Source organism: Rattus norvegicus, chromosome 8, assembly GCF_036323735.1.
Source record: "Rattus norvegicus strain BN/NHsdMcwi chromosome 8, GRCr8, whole genome shotgun sequence".
NCBI classification, from domain to species: Eukaryota; Metazoa; Chordata; class Mammalia; order Rodentia; family Muridae; genus Rattus; species Rattus norvegicus.
The window spans coordinates 29184497-29204062 of record NC_086026.1 but is presented as its reverse complement, the minus strand read 5'-3'; the positions used below and the strand labels follow the sequence as shown (position 1 = coordinate 29204062).

The 19566-nt window shown below is 42.5% G+C and overlaps 2 protein-coding genes across 9 annotated transcripts in view; one reads left to right on the top strand and one right to left on the bottom strand.

Moving 5' to 3' along the window:
* Positions 1–6909, bottom strand: part of Matcap2 (microtubule associated tyrosine carboxypeptidase 2) — a 49903-nt gene extending 42994 nt beyond the window's left edge. For 4 of the 7 annotated variants that reach the window (XM_063265342.1, XM_063265346.1, XM_063265343.1 and 1 more), the window contains exons 1-2: positions 6549–6909; positions 3843–3912 (exon numbers count right to left, since the gene is read on the bottom strand). In XM_063265342.1, the coding sequence (XP_063121412.1) occupies positions 3843–3912; positions 6549–6761 (283 nt within the window). In that variant the 5' untranslated portion in view covers positions 6762–6909. The remainder of the gene's footprint in view (positions 1–3842; positions 3913–6548) is intronic. The other 3 variants (XM_063265344.1, XM_063265345.1, XM_063265348.1) reach the window with 1 other exon arrangement.
* The window catches only part of Anln (anillin, actin binding protein), a 63292-nt gene continuing 50275 nt past the window's right edge, over positions 6550–19566 (top strand). The window contains exons 1-4 of one of the 2 annotated variants that reach the window (NM_001427480.1): positions 6550–6731; positions 13582–13741; positions 15303–15587; positions 18264–18649. In NM_001427480.1, the coding sequence (NP_001414409.1) occupies positions 6714–6731; positions 13582–13741; positions 15303–15587; positions 18264–18649 (849 nt within the window). In that variant the 5' untranslated portion in view covers positions 6550–6713. The remainder of the gene's footprint in view (positions 6732–13581; positions 13742–15302; positions 15588–18263; positions 18650–19566) is intronic. The other variant, XM_039082267.2, reaches the window with a different exon arrangement.

The following is a 19566-nucleotide window of genomic DNA, read 5'->3' as shown; positions in this document are numbered from 1 at the left end:
TGTGTGTGTGTGTGTGTGTGTGTGTGTGTGTGTGTGTGTGTGTGTGTGTGTGTTTGTGTAAGAAAGAGACAGAGATAGAGACAGAGACAGAGAGAACTCTGTAGCCCAGCTGATTTAGAACTTTCTGTGTATCTTTGAGACCTTGTCTCAAAAGCAAACACACCCTAAAATAACCATTCTGGGTTAGGGATGGGGTATTTTCTTTTTTTTAAGGGAAGAGAAAGAGTCCCTCCATCATTTTTTAAAAAGATTTATTTATTATGTATGAGTACCCTGTTGCTGTCTTCAGACACACCAGAAGAGGGCATCGGATCCCATTACAGAAGGTTGTGAGCCACCATGTGGTTGTTGGGAATTGAACTCAGGACCTCTGGAAGAGCAGTCAGTGCTCTTAACCACTGAGCCATCTCTCCAGCCCAGGATGGAGTATTTTCAATTGCTGACTAGAGTCTAAGTGCTATCGTGCACGTGAGCAGGTAGGGAAGAGGCAGTCCACAGTGCTGGATGCTGTGAGGAATAGTAGGGTCAGTGTGTGGGAGACTGTGCTTTCTGACAATCATGAGAAAATGAGAGTTGAAAGCTGATTGCCACCTGGGTGTGGGGCTGAGGATTTGGTGTTGTGATGTGAGTGTGCTCCTTCAAAAGTATATGCTAGAACCCTAATTCCCTGCAAACATGGTCACCGGTCATGGGGCTGTGCCCTGATGGAGGGTTAATTCGCATTTAAGGGAATGTGAATATTTTTAATTAAAATATCCTTTTGAGGTTTATTTTATTGTATGTGTATCAGTGCTGTGCCTGCGTGTACATGTACCATGTATGTGCCTGGCAGTCTGGGCAATCAGAAGAATGTATTATATCCCCTGGAACTGGAGTGGCAGAAGGCTGTGAGTCACTGTGTGGGTGCTGGGACCTGAGCTCAGGTCCTCTGGAGCATGCTCTGATTGTACTATCTCTCCAGTCCCAGCTCAGTACTGTGTCTTAGATGTTCCCACTCCTTGTTCTGGTTCTGCAATTGCAGGAAGCCCGTCACCAACCTAGAGCCAGGACCTTAGACTACTGAGTCTGTACAATTATAAGAAACAAACCATAGACATTTTCTCTCCTTTGATGATGCAGACAGAGGCCAGATTAGACCAGATTATAGTAGATAAAGGCAGTCTTTAGGAAGCAGCTCACAGGGTCTTGGGTTCACTGATCTCACAGGCAGAGAGTGAAGTCACACATCTGGGCTAAAGCAAGGGGTTTTTACAGAGCTCAGGGGAGGGTACTGAAGTGTCAGTCAAGAGCTCAGATTGTGTCCATATACGGTCAAAACCTGAGCCCCTGGGCGGGCACTCTCGATAAGCTGCCAGAAACCAGTAGCCAAGGAGTGGTAACTGCCCTAGCAGGGGTGGGGGCTGAGGGCTCTCTGTGCCTGTCACGTTAGAGGGGAGGGCAGACGGAGTTTACCTGCTTGAGGGAGGTCCCGCCTTCTAGCCTAACACAAATTCTTTAAACATTACTAAATTTTGGCCAGCCGTGGAGGCACATGCCTTTAGTCCTACCATTTGGGAGGCAGAGGCAGGAGGATCTCTGTGATCCTCCCCAGGACATCTAGGAAAATATGCAGCCCATGTCTCAAAAACCAACGAAAAGATGAACTGTTGCTATTTCGTCATGGCAGAAGATGAACTAACACAAGCAGGACCGTGTCAGACTGTAAAGCAGAGAAAGGAAAGTGGAGTCGAGTCTATGGACCCTGACATACGGATGGGTTAATGAGAGAGGAGATGAATGTTGACATGATAGAAGACCAGGAAGTACAATAATTTAAATGTTTAAATAAAATAAATATTGGACTAGAGAGATGGCTCAGCAGTTAAGAGTACTGTCTGCTCTTCCAGAGGTCCTGAGTTCAAATCCCAGCAACCACCTGGTGGCTCACAACCATCTGTAATGGAATCTGATGCCCTCTTCTGGTGTGTTTGAAGACAGCTACAATGTACTTAAATATAATAAATAAATAAATCTTAAAAAAATAAAATAAATATTTCAATTGTAAATAAATTCAAAGGAAATTTATCTTTGATGCTCAATTAAAGGGCGTGAATACTGAGCCAGGAGACAGGCTCTGAGTTCGAGGTCATAGTGAGACCCTCTCTCAAAACACCAAAAAGTACAGAAAACTACAAATTAAGTTTTGTGAAAAGTCTCATGAATAAATATGGGTACAGAAAAGTAACTCAGTGTACACATTACAAGAGAGGCATGGTGGTAGTTTGCCAAGTAAGCTGATGTCTGAGGAAGTGGCCCTCATCATCCTTTTCTCATGAGAAAGTAACTTTGTTTATAGTTTAATTAAGTAATATATCAAAGAGTTGGATTGCCCATATGAAACTCAAGAAGAAGGACAACCAAAGTGAGGATGCTTCACTCTTTCTTAGAAGGGGGAACAAAAATATTCATAGGAGGAGATATGGAGACAAAGTTTGGAGCAGAGACTGAAGGAAAGGTCATTCAGAGCCTGCCCCACCTAGGGACCAGCCCATATACATACAGCCACCAAACCCAGACAATATTGCTGATGCCAAGGAGTGCATGCTGACAGGAGCCTGATATAGCTGTCTCCTGAGAGGCTCTGCCAGAGAGTGACAAATACAGAGGCAAATGCTCGCAGTCAACCACTGAACTGAGAAAAGGGTCTTAATGGAGGAGTTAGAGAAAGGATTGAAGGAGCTGAAGGGGCTTGCGACCCCATAAGAACAACAGTGTCAACCAACCAGAGCTCCCAGGGGGAGGTAGGAAGGAGTGGGTGGTTGGGTGAGGGAAAGGGGATAACATTTGAAATGTAAATAAAAAATATCAGTAATTAAAAAAAAAAGAGTTGGATTGCTGACAGATTTCTCAGTCTGCAAATAGGTTTGGGTCACTTTGAACCAAGATAAGCTATTGCTAGGGAAACAGCAGCTGGTAAGAACTAGAAAGTGTGGGAAATCTTTATTCTGCTTTGCCTTTAAAAGTAGATAGAACTTTGAATAAACTGTCCATTGGCTGACGTGGCTGTGTACCCTATGTCCTGTTAATGTGGCTCTTCCCTTGGGACCCAACACATGTTGACAGTGGTGCACACCTGTAACCTCAGCCTTTGGGAGGTAGAAGCAGGAAGATCAGGACTTCAAGGTCATCTTCCACCGCATAGGACCTTTGAGACTATTCTGGGATACATGTTACCCTTTCTTTAAAAAAGCAAATTCCGATTTCAAAGAAACTGAAACACTTTCATTGATTAAATTAGGAAAAGGAAAAGTCTGCACAATGCTAAAACCAATTGAGGACATGGTGCATGTTGGGTAACACACTGGTAATCGTCCCCTCCCACCCTCATTACTAGGGGTTGTTCACAGGCCTCTCCTACATGCTATACAAGCACTCAATCGCTGAGCCACACTCAAGCTCAGCTTTAAATCATTTTAAGACAGAATCTCACTGAATGGCCCAGGTTGGCTTCAAATTTGTGATCTTCTCAGTCAACCTGAAGTAACTGGAATTGCAAGTATGCACCACCACACCCATATCTCTCTCTCTCTCTCTCTCTCTCTCTCTCTCTCTCTCTCTCTCTCTCTGTGTGTGTGTGTGTGTGTGTGTGTGTGTGTGTGTGTGTGTGTGTGTAAACCCTGCTTTTGAAAGAAGGTCTTACTAGGCAGCCCAAGCTGGCTTGGAACTGACTATGTAGCCAAGGCTAACCTTGAGCTGAAATCATCCTGCCTCTGCCTGGGGCCACTGTGCCCCATTAATTTTTGTCCGTTCTTATTCTTCATTACAGTACATGTATAAAAGGAGACACCCATTAGCCAGATAACCTGACGTGGAGAACCTTTGTCTGATCCTTTTTGCCACTGCCTTCTGGTCAGGTCTTGGCCTTTTCTCTTTCTGTAAAAAAACAAAAACAAAAACAAACAAACAAAAAAAACCAAATATTTAAGTTATTGTATTACTTTGTCAATTGTGAGAATATATGACTTTTTAAAACATTAACTGGAAATACATATTTTGGAATGTCCTTGATAAAGTTAATGCTACCACATTTTTGAGGTTTATTTTATCTACAAGAGACATCATTGTTTAAAAGAACAGATTTCCCAAAGAGGAAGTACTCATTTTTCTAGGGCTCTCTCTCTGCTTGAGACCCTTGTCTTTAAAAGAATATTTTGATGTATATGGATGTTCTGTCTACATGTATGACTGTCTATCATGTGTGTACATTCGTGTGTATGTGTGTGTATCCACAGAGGCTGAAGGGGGAACTGCACAGCTGGGGCTGGAGTTACAAATGGCTGTGAGCCACCATGTGGTTGCTGGGAATTGAACCTGGGTCCTCTGGAAGAGCAGCCAATGCTCTTGATTGCTGAGCCATCTCCCCAGACCCTTGGCTAGATGATAATAATCTGGGGTTGTATGCATTACCACCATACCCAGCAATGTTTTTTTAAATGAGAAAAGTTATTCCAGGTTAACTTTCAATGTTAAGAATGAACTGCTTGGGGCTGGACAGATGGCTCAGTGGTTAAGAGCACTGACTGCTCTTCCAGAGGTCCTGAGTTCAAGTCCCAGTAACCACATGGTGGCTCACAACCATCTCTAATGGGATCCGATGCCCTCGTCTGGTGTGTCTGAAGACAGCTACAGTGTATTTATATACATAAAATAAATAAGTCTTTTTAGAAATTAAAAAAAAGAATGAACTTCTATGGGTCAGAAACTCACACAGAAATGTTAGGAGAGAATGGCAGTGGTCTAAGGGTGTGGTCTTGACTCTGTAGCATGGCTTCTGGGATCTACCAGCTTCTCACATGGGAGCTATTGTGCTGGTGGCTGCTGCTATCCACCACACTCAAGACATTAATGAAAGGCCAATGCTACAGGGTGTGGTAGGAGAGAAAACCTACAAGTTTAGAGTAGCCATGCTGCTTCATCCATGCTGGCTAGAATCAGATTGTTTATAATGAAACCATGGATTACAGAGGCAACAGCCGGAAGGCACAACGGCTACATAAATTTCCAATGACTCATTCCCAAGACTGACATTCACAGCCACACCCCAGGTACACACACCCCTTGACTGTTCAATGCTTCAAAAGAAAAAAAAAATTCAGGCATCCTTTCCCTTTGGGTTATTTATGGGTAGCAAATTCTAACAACCCCACTTAAGCTCTCCCCATTCTATCATTAAGGAAATCTATTATTCTTGTTATACTGTGGTCCCAAGGATCTGGATTCTTATAAGTTGCTCTTAAAGAAGTTGCTTTTAGCCCATGCCCAAAATTCAGTTTATTACATCTTAAAAATCTATACATTTTAAAAATCCTTTATTATTTAGAAGACATTTTTGTTTGTTTACTTACATTTGTTTATTTACTCTTTGTGTGCAGGTCAGAGTATGATTTGCTGGAACTGGTTCTGGGTTTAGAATTCAGGTCCCAAGGCTTGGCAGCAAGTGCCTTACAATTATAGCATGTGCCCTGTCACTGGCCCCAAGGTTCCTATTTTTTATTTAGCTTTATGACCCTAGACCCTTCAACACGTCTTCTGTTCAATAAGAAAAACACAGTTGACCCTGTTATGGACGCATTTAGCACACACAGACTCAACCACAGGCCTTGCTACCATCTATCTGTTTTACCCAACCACCTAAGGGCTTTAGGTCTCACAGCGCCAACCTGGGCACGGAGATTTCGGTGCTTTCTCGACCTTTTGAAGTATAAAGGCACACAGTTCTATTACCAGAGGTTTGACAGCCCAATTTTGTTAGACACTGGAAAGCCTAGCAAAGTCAAATATAAGACACTGTGAGGGTCTCCAAAAAACCCTCCCAGGAAGAGGAAAAGGAAAATCAGATTAAAAGTTATTTGTGAAATAGTTTCTGTCTGCTTACTGGCTAGTAAACGGGAACTTTTATTAAATATGGACTTTTCGATTGTCCCTTCTCTCAAATATGAAAGACTGAACTGGAAGGCATCTCAAGTGTTCTTACTGCTGGCTTTGGTAGTTGGCTGGGATTTAAAACCGAAGTTCCTTAACTTGTCGCACGGTCTGTTACTGTCATCTCTTTCCTCCCAAAAGAATGAACTAGTCACTGGCTGAGAGTGTGGGGGACGCACCCGAGTGGTCTCTCAGGAAATCAAGCTGGCAGTCTAGTCCCTCTTCTGGTGGCAGAAGACAAATTACATCGGGCTCAAAGGCCAGAGGGCCGGACTGGGTTCGTAAGGCCCACCGACGAAGAAGCCAGGGCGGAGGGAGCTGACAGAACCAGGAAAGGACGTGCTAGGGCATGCGTGGGTGCGTGCCTGACAGCAGGTCGATCTCCTTAGGCAGTTCAACGGCAGAAGCGTCTCCACCCACGCCGAGACAGGAGGCTCGCAGCTCCGGACCGGCCCGAACGTGGCCGACTCACGTGACCAGGCTCAGGGGCGGGGACAAGCGCGGCCCGCCCGGCCCCGCCCACCCCGCACGCATGCGCGCCGTCCCGGGCGCTGAAATTCAAATTTTGAACGGCCGTGGTAGCCTACCGACTCCGGTGCGGAGGGCAGAGCCGACTGGGTGTGGGAGCGCCCGTCGCCTTGACTCCAGCTTTCCTCCAGGGGCTGCGCCGAGCCTGTACTCACTTCTTTCCTGTTCCTGAACTTGAGCCGTCGAACCCACCGTCTAGCAGTCCACTCGTGAGGCTTGGGGCGATGGACCCGTTCACCGAGGTGAGAGACTCTGCGGGCGCTGTGAACCATGACCCCTGAGGACTCCCGGACCCCCGCCCGCGATAGCTGTCAGCCTGCGGCCCACCGGCGGTCTGCGTGGCGCGTGCGCACAGTGAGCGTGCTGCCGGGCGGAAGCCGCGGGGTCGCAGTCGCCCGGGCTTCGCTGCTCCTGTGGCTCTGGCTCTGGCCCTGGGGAAGACAGGGCCTCAAAACCCCAGGGTCTCTGTAGTCGCCCCGAGCTCTGTAGCCGGCAAGCCTTTCTCCACTTCCCTAGTGCTAGCACAAGATGTGAGCGCCGGGCCGCTCGCCCTGACCCTGCCCTCCCCTTCTGTCCCTGGGGATTTAAAGCATGCTTTCCTTCTTTATTCATCCGTTTTGCTGTCTCCCGGGAGAGTGCGGCTTGGGTCCTAGTGATATGGGCCCTTCCCGAAAGCTGGGTTAGTTGGCAGGGTGGAGTCTGCCCTGTGACTCGTACTGTGAGCCTGGAATCTGATGGAAGTGATAAAGGACTTCACAGGCCCAGAGGAACTGAGCACTTAAGAATCCTGTGATGAAATCACCGAAGTCTAAATAGGCTGGTGTTTTAGCCTGGAGTTCCTTCATAAGTCACGGCTCTGCTAACTTTAGAAGTCTCGTGCACAGGGTTGATGCTGACCGAAAGGAAACAGGGCTTAGTTACCTCAGCGTGTACGAAACCAAAATTATTAGCGTATGATGTCAGGTTAGTAAACCTCAGTTTATGTAGCATATCATTTCAACATACTTTCCTCATTTCTTCCTTGGAAATAGGGTCTAGATCCCGTTGTTATTGTTTATCTCTAGTTGCAGCTGTGCGCGGGGACAATCAGGGTTGCTGGCGCTGTTTGCCCATTTTTTTTTAAAGATTTATTTATTTATTTATTTAATAAGTACACTGTAGCTGTCTTCGGACACACCAGAAGAGGGTATCCGATCTCATTACAGACGGTTGTGAGCCACCATGTGGTTACTGGGATTTGAACTCAGGACCTTTGGAAGAGCAGTCAGTGCTCTTAACCACTGAGCCATCTCTCCAGCCCCTTGCCCATCCTTTTATTGCAGGGCAGTTCCTCTTTTTCTTTTGCTTTATAAGCTGTTCTTTAAATTTCAAGACCGTTGTGAGTTTTGTAAAGTGGGCATACGGTGTTTCTGTACTACATTGAAAAATGTCGTAGAAGATAGTAATAATTTATTTCGGGCAGTCTAGTTAACAATTCCATAAGCTAATCCCAAGATACTAGTTAAGGGTTTCAACAGTGACAGTTTGGCTGGCTGCCCGCCCCACCCTGCATTCCTTTGAAGTTCTCAGTTATCTTGAGGGAAACAACACTTTGTTAACTTTGGAATTTCTAATAGAGGGGTGGAGAGATGGCCCAGCAGTCAAGAACACTGGCTTCTCCAGAGAGCCTAGGTTCAATTCCCAGTATCCATTTGAGTCTTATAAAAACATGTAACTCAGGGCTGGGGATTTAGCTCAGTGGTAGAGCGCTTGCCTAGCAAGCACAAGGCCCTGGGTTCGGTCCCCAGCTCCGCAAAAAAAAAACAAAAAAACAAACAAAAACATGTAACTCCAGTCTCAGGGAATCTGATGTCTTCTTCTGGTCTCCATGGTCACCAGATACACATGTGGTACCCAGACATACTTGAAGGCTAAACACCATACACATAAAAATAAATGAATTTGAAAAAAATTATAATAGAAGCATCCACAACATAATATTTTATAGCAGCTATAGAGAATAGAGACAATTATTCTGTCCCAGATATCTGTCCCTTACATTGAATCTTTAAAAATGTTATTTATGTGAGCTGGGCTTTGTGTTGCGCTTAGAAGGCAGAGGCCTGAGTTCAAGCCAGCCCATTATTCCAAGTGCAACTTATATATACATATATAAAATCATTTTCTGAGGCAAGGTTTATATGTTCATGTGTGTGTGTGTGTGTGTGTGTGTGTGTGTGTGTGTTTGCACATTTGCTTATGAGTTTGAATTTTTTATTGAAAGCATGTATTAAAACTTGCATGCAGTAAAATTACCACAACTGTAGATATTATTGACTTTAGCAATGATATTTTGTTACTAAAAGAGTAAAATTGCTTTGAATAGTGCTATATACAGGAACAAAACACTTTGGAAAGTTGGTTTAAATTTGTACTTTTACTTAAAAATACTTTGGAATGTAGTACAAAACTCAGATGAAAAATCTTTTTTGTTCGGGTCCTTTTAGAATGTGTTTGAAAATGTACATGCCTTAATGGGTAGCTTGTAAACGCTAGGCCAGTTGTAGTAAGCACAGATGTGAAATCTTTTCCTTAATTGGTAATGAGAACACAGGGTGAGTTTCAACGACTGGGTGCTCAGTGATAGCATTCATAACATTTTTGTACTGCGAAGTGAATTTCTTACACAGCTTTTTTTTTGTTTTTGTTTTTGTTTATCTACAAGGGACTGAATGCCAGTATAAAATAACTTTCTCAGCCAGGGTCTTACTCAGAACCATGCAACACAGAAAGATTATTTGAGAGATTGTTTTTTAAAATTCTCCCAGGGTGGTTATTTATCAATGCCATCATAAAACAGAAAAGAAATTATCGTGTTCCATCAATGCCAGAACATTAGGACCTTATTCTCTTAATAATTCCTATTCCAAATGCTACAGTCCTGTAAATACCCTTTCCTTCAGCCCCGCCTCCCTGCTGCTCTGATGTCCTGCTTGTCCTGGCATTACCCTGTCCTTTCTGCTTTATAAATGCACACGTAACCTCCAGTGTGCAGCCCTTCGCTGTGAGTCACTCTTCACACTACTCACTCTCGTGCACTCCGTGCTAAATGCACTTCCTTCCAGAATGCTTGTGTCCCAAGTCAACTGTTCTTTTTCCTTTCCAGTCAGATTTTCTCCAACATTAAACGTACTTTTTATTTAAAAGAATTTTTAAATTCATGATACAATTTAAGGAAGGTGTACTTAAAATATTGAACATGTACCTTTATGTAATTTCGACATTATTTCTTCAATAAAAAAACCCTTTCTCACGTATTAACCAGATTTTGCTATTTAGAATATTTAAATGTTTATTTTATTTTTACATCTGTGAGTTTGAATCCATTGCAAACAATAGAGCACTGTGTGTTTGAATGGCAAAGCCACATTTTTCCGTTGTGAACCATTGCTCATAGCAATAGAAGCTGTAGTGACTCAAGTACTTGACTGTGGAGAGCGGAATGTTGGGCATGCCCCTGGATGGATATAATTAGTTAGGGCAGCTTTGTTTTTTCAGAGTGACGTATTTTATCATGAAAGAGCTATCAAACCATGATGAATTTGTATAGAAGTCTGATCACTTTTGAAATGTTGGAGGAGACTTCTTTAGGGGAAAAAGGTCTTGTGCACACACAATATTTTAATTGCACAGCCTTTTGATTATTACTTCTTTCAATGAACCTTAAGTTAGAAGATATTTCTAAGTGCAGAGAGTTGCGCCTTAACCCAAATTTAGTTCATTGTTGTTTTTAACAAAATTTCAACTGTTTGATTTTTCTACTCAGGGACCAGATGCTGGGGTGAAAGCCTGCTAGCTCAGAGAGGCAGAGAAGGCACCCAGCTGACCTTTCTCCATAGCCAACACCCTAAAAGGAAGTTCTTCACCCATCTCAAAAGCCCCTCAAACTGAACCTCCCTCCTTTCTGCTTCCTGTGAGCCTCTCTGTTCTCCCGATTCCCTCTCTATGTTTTTTCCTATGTTTGCTCCCTGTCACCTGGTTGCCTACTCCAGCTCTGGCCTATGGTTGACTTCATTTAATCCTGTCTACAATATTCAAGCCGAAAGCTCTTGGATTAAAGGTGTGTGCTAGAGCTGAGGTACACCACAACTAAAACCAGGTTTTTTTTTTCTCCCAGTAAACAACACAATCTCAGGGTTCACAGTGTGATCAAATATCCTGCAACAGTTCACACTTTGTGTTGTTGTAAGCAGAGTCTTGTTCTGGAGACCAAGCTAACTTGACCTAGCTTTGTAGCCCTTCCTTTGCTTTCTCCTTCCCTCCTTAACCTTATAAGACCTGCAAGAGTGGCTACTATCTTAACAGAGCTCATGCTCCTTCCAAGGGTTTCTTAATTGTATTTTTTTTTCTATTCTTTTTTTTCGGAGCTGGGGATCGAACCCAGGGCCTTGCGCTTGCTAGGCAAGTGCTCTACCACTCAGCCAAATCCCCACCCCTTAATTATATTTTAATTAAAGAATTAAATGGGTCAAAAATAGCTATTACTGATCATTATATGCAGGGTAGTGATCATCTGTGTTCTTCTTTAATTGTGTACATTTCAAGGGAGAATAAATTGTTTTATAACATTTTGATTCAAATAGGAGTGTCTTGATACAGAGTGAGAGAAAAGCAGTATTTATGATTAGTATTTATTTAATAAAATACAAGATTAGGATTTTTCTCCTTGGGATGTCTGTTAGGAAGACTAGTTACAGTTATTTTTGTTGTTGTTTGTCACAGTTTCATATCTGGGTGTATTAGTTTTGAAGCTATTACAAATTATTATAAATTTAGGGACTTAAGCCAGACTCAGGAAGCAGAGGCAAGTGGATCTTTTGTGAATTTGAGACCAGCTTGGTCTACGTGATGGATTCCAGGAAAACCAGGGCTACAGAGACCCTGTCTTCAGGAACAAATGAATTGCTTCAGTTCTCATCCATCTATGTCTGCCTCTGCCATCATCCTTCCTGACTGGTCCTTCCTCCCTCCCCACTGTACACCATTGGGTTACACTGGAAGAACCATCGCAATATTCTTGGGTCTATTCAGATAACCCAAGATAATGTTTACATATCAAGATTCCCCCCCCCCCCCCCCCCCCCGGAGCTGAGGACCGAACCCAGGGCCTTGCACTTGCTAGGCAAGCACTCTACCACTGAACTAAATCCCCAAGATTCTTTTTTTTTTTTTTTTCGGAGCTGGGGACCGAACCCAGGGCCTTGCGCTTCCTAGGTAAGCGCTCTACCACTGAGCTAAATCCCCAGCCCCAATCCCCAAGATTCTTAATCACATTAGCAAAATTCCTTTTGTTCTAAGGTAGCACGAACATTTATAAGTCAAAGGCATGAGCACAGGCATGTTTGAGGGACTATTTTTCTACCTAGCATACTGACATACTTAAACAACAACATCTTTCTGTTAATTTTTGTTTTTTGTTTTTAAGATTTATTTATTTTATATATGTGAGTACACTGTCACTATCTTCAGACACACCAGAAGAGAGCATCAGATCCCATTACAGATGGTTGTGAGCCACCATGTGGTTGCTGGGATTTGAACTCAGGACCTCTGGAAGAGCAATCAGTGCTCTTAACCACTGAGTCATCTCTCCAGGCCCTCTGTTAACTTTTTTAATGGGGAAATTGAAGAGATGGCTTAAGCAGTGAAGAGCGCATGTTGCTCTTGCAGAGGACTTGGTTTGGGTCCCCCAATACCTGTGTGATATTCACAGTCATCTGTAACTCCAATTCCAGGGGTCTGTCATCCTCTTCAGACACCAGTATGTATATTCATACACATGCGCACACTAATAATTTTTTCTAATTTAAATTTTCTCTTGGTGCTATAGATATAGTTCACTGGTTTAAGAGAGTTGCTTTTCTAGAGGAATGGAGTTCTGTTCCCAGCATTCACATTGAGCAGTTCACAACCGCCTGTAACCTGTAACTCTAGCTCCAGGGGATCCAGCACATTACCCTTTTCTGGCCTCCGTGGGCAGTTAGATGCATGTGTGCATATTTACATCCAAACATACACAGTTACATCTATTTACTTGTGTGTGTGTGTGTGTGCAGATGGTAGTGCGCATATGTCAGGCACATGTGTGAAGCTCAGAAAACAACTGTTCTTTCCTCCAGGGACTGAATTCTGGAGTCAGTCTTTGTAGCATATGCTTGAACCTGCTGAGCAGTCTCACTGTGCTCCCTCCTTGGTCCTCCACAGCTACAACCACTCTCGTTTATGTGGAGCTCAGCTAGCTGTTCATCTCTTCCTTTTGTCTGTAATCATAAAGCATTTCTTACTGTTATGGCAAAATATCTGGAGCTTAATGCCATAATGCTGGCATTCACTGGAGCTGTTCCTCTAGTGTGTCAAACCTGGCTTTTCACATGATGTGCCAGTCCAAGAAAGAGAGTGCAGAAGCTGGGAGACTTTGAGCTAGCGTTGAATGTTACATAGTATATTATTTATGACAGTCAAAGCAAACCATAAGTCCAGGCCAGCCAGCCCAGATTCAAGTGGTGATACAGATTACCTTTGTATGAATATGTTGGCACAGCTATGTGTGCAGGTGTGCACACATGGGCACATAGAGGCAGGGGGTTGGCATCACACATGTTCTTAGTCTTTCTCTACCTTATATTCTGAAATTGGGTTTTTCACCCAATCTGACTCTCTGATTGGCTTGATTGGCCAGTTAATGAGTTTCAGGAATGCTCCTGTCCTTCCCCATCCCTAGTGGTTCTTGAATGCTGCCGTGCTTGGCTTTCTGTGAGTCCTGGGGGTCTGACTAAGCTATCACCTCAGTCCCTGATTATACCTTTTGATTGGAATAAAAAATACAGCATTTAAAATCTGATATAAGTATCGTTACATTTATTTCATTTATTTATTTATAGTGACAGCAGTAATTAATGTGGGCGCTTGGTCGGTAAAGTTTGGTTTAGTTACTTGAGATTTTATCTTTGAAATGTGTTCACTATTATCTTACATAAAGTTGTTGATTTTGAAGGCATCTGAGGTTTTGTGAACCTTTATCTAACATTATGTCTTAATCCTGGTATAATATAGAAGTTGCTAGAACGGACACGTGCCAGACGAGAGAATCTTCAGAGAAAAATGGCTGAGAGGCCCACTGCAGCAGCAAGGTCTGCACCTCACGCGAAGCGAGGCCGAGAGCCACTTTCAGAAGCAAGTAATCAGCAGCAGCCCCTACTGGCAGGGGGTGAAGGTAAAAGACTTGAGAAAAGTAAAACCGGTGTGGATTTAGAGTACACGGTAAACCCAGCGTCTCGTTACGCGTGTAGAAGAACCAGTCTTTGGGAGGCAAATACAGCAGACTTCTTGGGCAAGAACAGCCTTCTCTTACATTTCAAGGTTGCTACATCAGGCCAGACAGAGAACTTGGTTAGACAGCCAGGGAAACTGACTTTTTTATGAATTTCACTCTTAAACATTTTTAAAACCTTTTTTGAAATGAATTTTATTTTATGTGTATGGATGTTTTACCTGCATGCATGTATACAGTGTCTGTAGACAACCAGAAGAGGGCATTGAATCCCCTGGAGTTGTTAGCCGCCATGTTGGTTCTGGTGGGCACCTCCTGATTTTTTTGTTTGTTTACAAGAATATATATTGTGTGTAGGCAAGTGTGCCATGGTGCAAGTGTGGAGGTTGGTTTCTCTTTTCATCTTCAAGTAGGTTCTGGGAGTCAAACTCAGGTGTCTAGGAATGTGTAGTAAGCGTGCTAACATTGAACCATCTTACCGGCCTTTCATCCTTATTTAAAATATTCATTTTTTGAGCCGGGGAGATGGCTCCGTGGATAAAGCACTTGATGTACAAGTGTAGGGCCTGAGTCTGTACCCCTCAGCATCCATGTCAATGCCGGGGCTGGACAGGGGCACAGGAGGTGGGAGACAGGGCTGCTATGGCCACTGGAGATGTAGACCAGCTGGATTGATGAGCTCTGGACTCCCAAGAGAGACCCTGCTTCAGTTTATAAGATGATACGGTGGAACACACAGAGGACACCCGTGACAACCTGACTTCACTTGCACATGTACCTACACACATCTGTGCCCACACACAGAGCAGTATGCATACACACATAGCACATGCACATAGTCACTTCAAAAGAACTGTTGACTCACTCTTGGATAGAAGCAAAATACTTTACTTTGAATGGCGCCTTTCGGATTTTTCACTCACATTATTGATGTTCAGAGGTTAGATTATGAGATGCTGATTTTGTTTGGTATGGATAAGACAGCACAGGTGTCTTCAGAGCCCACTTCTTGCCCAAGCCTCAGGTGAGGTATCCTTCGACTTGTAGTTATTGTCCATGACACGTTGTTTCAAAAACAAGCAGAAAATCCATTTTCTACAACTTAATTTCTCTTGGCTTGACTTTTCTTCCCTAAAACGAAGTGATTCAGCTATGAGATCCTTCAAATTCTTTAGAAGACATGGTTATTGTTGTGGATGTGCTGTTCACTTTCCTGTTGTCTTAAAATTACATAAAATCTTATACATACACCTTGAAAATATTTAAACTTATTTTCAGTGACTTTTTAACAGAAAAATGACATGTTCGCCTAAAAAGGGGTTTGTTTTCCTGTCGTATTTTGGTGTTCATGAAAGAAAGACTTTTGCATTTTTCTTTTAAGTAGCTAAGGCACTAGAGAGATCTGATACCTTCCTTATTGATTGTTACGTACCCACTTCTAGTTTTTTAGGCTGTGAAAACTGCAGAGGTTTCAGTGTTACTTTTGTTGTTCTTTTGGATCTAGAAAAATCATGTACAAAACCATCACCATCAAAAAAACGTTGTTCTGACAAAATCGAAGTGGAAGCTTCGGACTTAGAAAATAAAGAACCTGTTGATGCTGCAAAGCCTTGTTCTCCAAAGCCTGCGCCCCGGCAGATGAAGCCCCCAGCACCGGCTGCCATCAGTGATTCTGTGGCTGCCCCAGCATCGCTCCTCAGCACAGGCAAAGCATCCACCACCTCCTCAGTTAAAACTCGAATGCAAAAGCTTGCTGAGCAGCGGCGCCATTGGGATAGTGAGATCACAGGTATAAATGATTCGTACGGTGGTGGTCCCTGAGTTGCTTTTGGTAAGATGCAGATGGAGCTGGATGTGGTGGTACATGCTTGTAATCCCAGCACCTGGGAGGCTGATGCAGGAGGATGATAGATTTGTGGCCTGCCTGGAGTAGCATGACAAATCTGTGTATGTATTCTTTGCTTGAAGATGACTAGTGTACCAGGAGTGTATCCACAAAACCAGTGAGGGAGAAGAGCATTTTTACTTAGGTAGATGATGAGGTTGAACCAGGACAAACTTCACCTAAAACTGAATTACTTCCTGGTTGCAGAGAAAAAGTCCTGACCTCAGCTCTGTATTCAGGAAGTTCTATCTCTCATGTTCATTCCTCACTAAAGACACAGACGGGTGTACCCTCCTGCTTGGTGGGGAAAAGATGCCAAAACAAAGCACCCCAGCCCAGTACAGTGAGCTGTAAAGCATATCCTTACACTGCAGTTCTGGACACAGATAGGGGCTGGCAAGCAAGTTCGTGGCTATTTTTTGTCGCAGCTAACTTTACTGATCTTCTAACTTGTTATGTAAGAATGGCTTCCTGAAATACCCATATTCTATTAAAGTGTAATATAATATGCAGTGCAGAGGAAATGTAGATAGGGAAAGTTTGGATTAGCATCTCTGAAGTATGAGGAAGCCAAGATGTACCTTTGTCTCTGTGTTATAAAGCCTTTAACCTGGATGCATAGCCAGAACGAGGATGAAGCAGTCTGAATGAATTGATAGACTGCACTGTGGATATTAAATTTGCCTGCATGTAAGTATGCATATCACATGCATTCCCAGCACCAGTTGCGCCCAGAAGAGGGTGTCAGATCCCCTGGGTCTGGAGTTAAGGACTGCTGCAAGCTATTATGTAGGTGCTGGGGATTGAACCCTTGTCCTCTGGGAGAGCATCAAGTACTCTTAACTGTGAGCCATCTCTGCAGCCTATATACCAAATTTTTAAAAGAACACTTATTTAGTAGGGGCATGTTTGCGTGTGTGTGTGTGTGTGTGTGTGTGTGTGTGTGTGTGTGTGTGTGTGTGTGTGTGTGTGTTAAAAACAGCCCTTAATGACCTTCACGCACTGAGCCATTTCTCCAGCCCCTCATTACTGTGCATTCTAACTGAAGTTCATTAGTACTGGGCAGCAGAAAGTTTGAGATTGCTTCCTCTCTCCCCTTTTTATTTTAGTTATTCATTTTGAAGATTTTATGTGTATGAGTACACTCTAGCTGTCTTCAGACACAAGAGGCATCGGATCTCATTACAGATGGTTGTGAGCCACCATATGGTTGCTAGGAATTGAACTCAGGACCTCTGGAAGAGCAGTCAGTGCTCTTAACCACTGAGCCATCTCTCCAGCCCTCCCTTTTTAATTTTTATTTACTTATTTTAAAGCTATTATTGTACATGTATGCGCACATGTGCCTGGCATTTATGTAGATGTCAGAGACCAACTTGCAGGATTCACTTGTCTCTTGTCACCGTGTGGGTCTGGTGAATGGAACTCAGATAGGCTTGGCAGCAAGCATCTAAACCAGTAGTTCTCAACCTTCCCAGTGCTGTGACCCTCTGATACAGTCTCTCATGTTGTGGCCCCAACCATAAAATTACTTTTGTTGTTACTTCATAACTAATTTTCTTACTGTTGTGAATGGTAATGTAAATATATAATATTCAGATGGTCTTAGGTGACCCTTATGAAAAGATCTTTGACCTCAAAGGAGTTGTGACCCATAAATTGAAAAGTGCTATCTATGCCCACTGAGCCATTTTATCAGTGCCTTATTTTTATTTTTAAGTAAAATGAACTTATTTCAGCACATATATATATATATATATATATATATATATATATATATATATATGCTGAAAAGAGTTTATAGGGAGGAAAAAATTTTGGAGCAAGATTTCTGAAGTTATAGAGGGATGAGATTAAAATTTCAGGCCAGGGTTGAAGTTTGGGCAGAAGGAGGGTAAGGAGGGAGTCTCTTTTGATTGTGTATGTAGGGTAAGCTCTGCACCAAACCTTGGCCTAGCCCCTGCATTGGGTACGACTAGCTGAGATTTAAGTTGTATTTAAATTAATTGAAATAGGATTCAGTTTCTCAGTTCCCCTAGCACATTCCAGTGCCCTGAGCACATGTGGCAAGTGCTTGCTAGATTGTATGTGTATGTGCAGGGTGCCTCTTCTCTTCTGCCCTAGAGCTTTGCGTTTGTTACCCATCATCCGTCAACTCCTGAACTATCTCCCCAGCCCTCCAGTGACTTCTTACAGCATCCATAACCCATCCAGAACAAAAAGCAAAAACCTCACAAGCGAGTACACACACCTTTAACCAGCGCTTAGGAGGCAGAGGCAGGGGGATCTGTGTGCAGTGTGATCTACAGAGGGAGCTCCAGGAGAGCCAGGACCACATCGTGAGTCCCTGTCTCGAAAAATCAAACGAACAAAAAACTGTAGAAAAAAGTACATGTCAAGGGCATTTAAATTTGGATTAAGTACCATTTAATTTGAAAAGATGTCATATTTGAGTAATGTAATAAATTTCCTGAGTATAAAATTTAAGTTTAAAAATTTTTTAATTCTATATTAAGTGATCATATGGTTATAAGAATAACTGTTGAGTATGGCTTTTGATTTTTCTGAAAACATTTTCAGATGATGTATCAGAAAGCTCACACTTCTCACCAATGCCATCTGAGGAAAAGCCTGCCTCACCTTCCAAGCCACCCGTTTCAAATGCCTCAGCTACCCCAGTTGGGAGAAGGGGCCGTCTGGCCAACCTTGCTGCAACGATTTGCTCCTGGGAAGATGATGTAAGCTACTCATCTGCAAAGCAAAATAGTGTACAAGAACAGCCTGGTACCGCTTGTTTATCCAAATCCTCCTCTGCAAGTGGACCATCTGCTAGCATCAATAGTAGCAGTGTTCAGCAGGAAGCTACATGCTGTTCCCAAAGGGATGGCAATGCCTCTGTCAAGAAAGACCCAACTTCAAATGCTGCCGATGGGCCTTTGCTTAAAGCCTCAGTGTCCAGCCCTGTGGTGAGTCAATATCATTTAGGTCTTTTGAAACTTCTGTTATAAATGGTAATTAATATATATATACATATATATATTATACTACATTTTATACTATATGTATAATCTATGTATTATGTAGTGGATTGTGACATATTTATATGTCTCATAAAAAGTGAAAACTATAAATTTGGTAATTTATCTAAGATAAATTAATTTCGTGACTGAAATAATATTAAATTAAATTTTTAAAATCTAAACTAAAAATAATGAATAAAAATAAATAAGTAAATAAATAAATCCAGAGTATGTAATAATGGGATATGATGGGGCCTCTTTTTTGTCATTAGGCAAATAACTAAAATTAATTCCTTGATTACAGCACTTTTATGGATATCTATAAATATAAGACTGAATATTTCTAGAGAGATAGTATAAACCTTTGTCTATAGTTGCTTCTAAGGAAGGCACACTGAAACAGGAATATCAGGGGTAACATTTTTCAAACCCTTGAAGTATTTCAAACTTTTACCTTATGCATGTGCTATTTATTACCTCAGTAGTTTTTTTAAAAAAGGAAAAAGACTGTATGTCGTGTTCATGAGACTTGCCTGTCAGTGTAGACAGGAGCTTTGGAGTTAGACCTGCCTCGAGTCCCAGCTCTGAAACAGTGAGAAATGTGACTCTGTACAGTTCCTTAACATTGTAAAGGCTTGTTTTTCCATATGTAAAATCACGGAATGAGGTTATTAAAAAAATAAGCTAATATATATAAAGTACTCACCATAATTCCTGGCTGAAACTTATTTATATTTTATAATCTGCTTTTAATTCCATGATACTTAGGGTGTGTTGAGCATTCCTAATCTGAAAATTTGAAGTCTGAAATGTTTTAAAATCTGAATGAAGCCTTTGAGTATTCACCCGTGATACTACAAGTG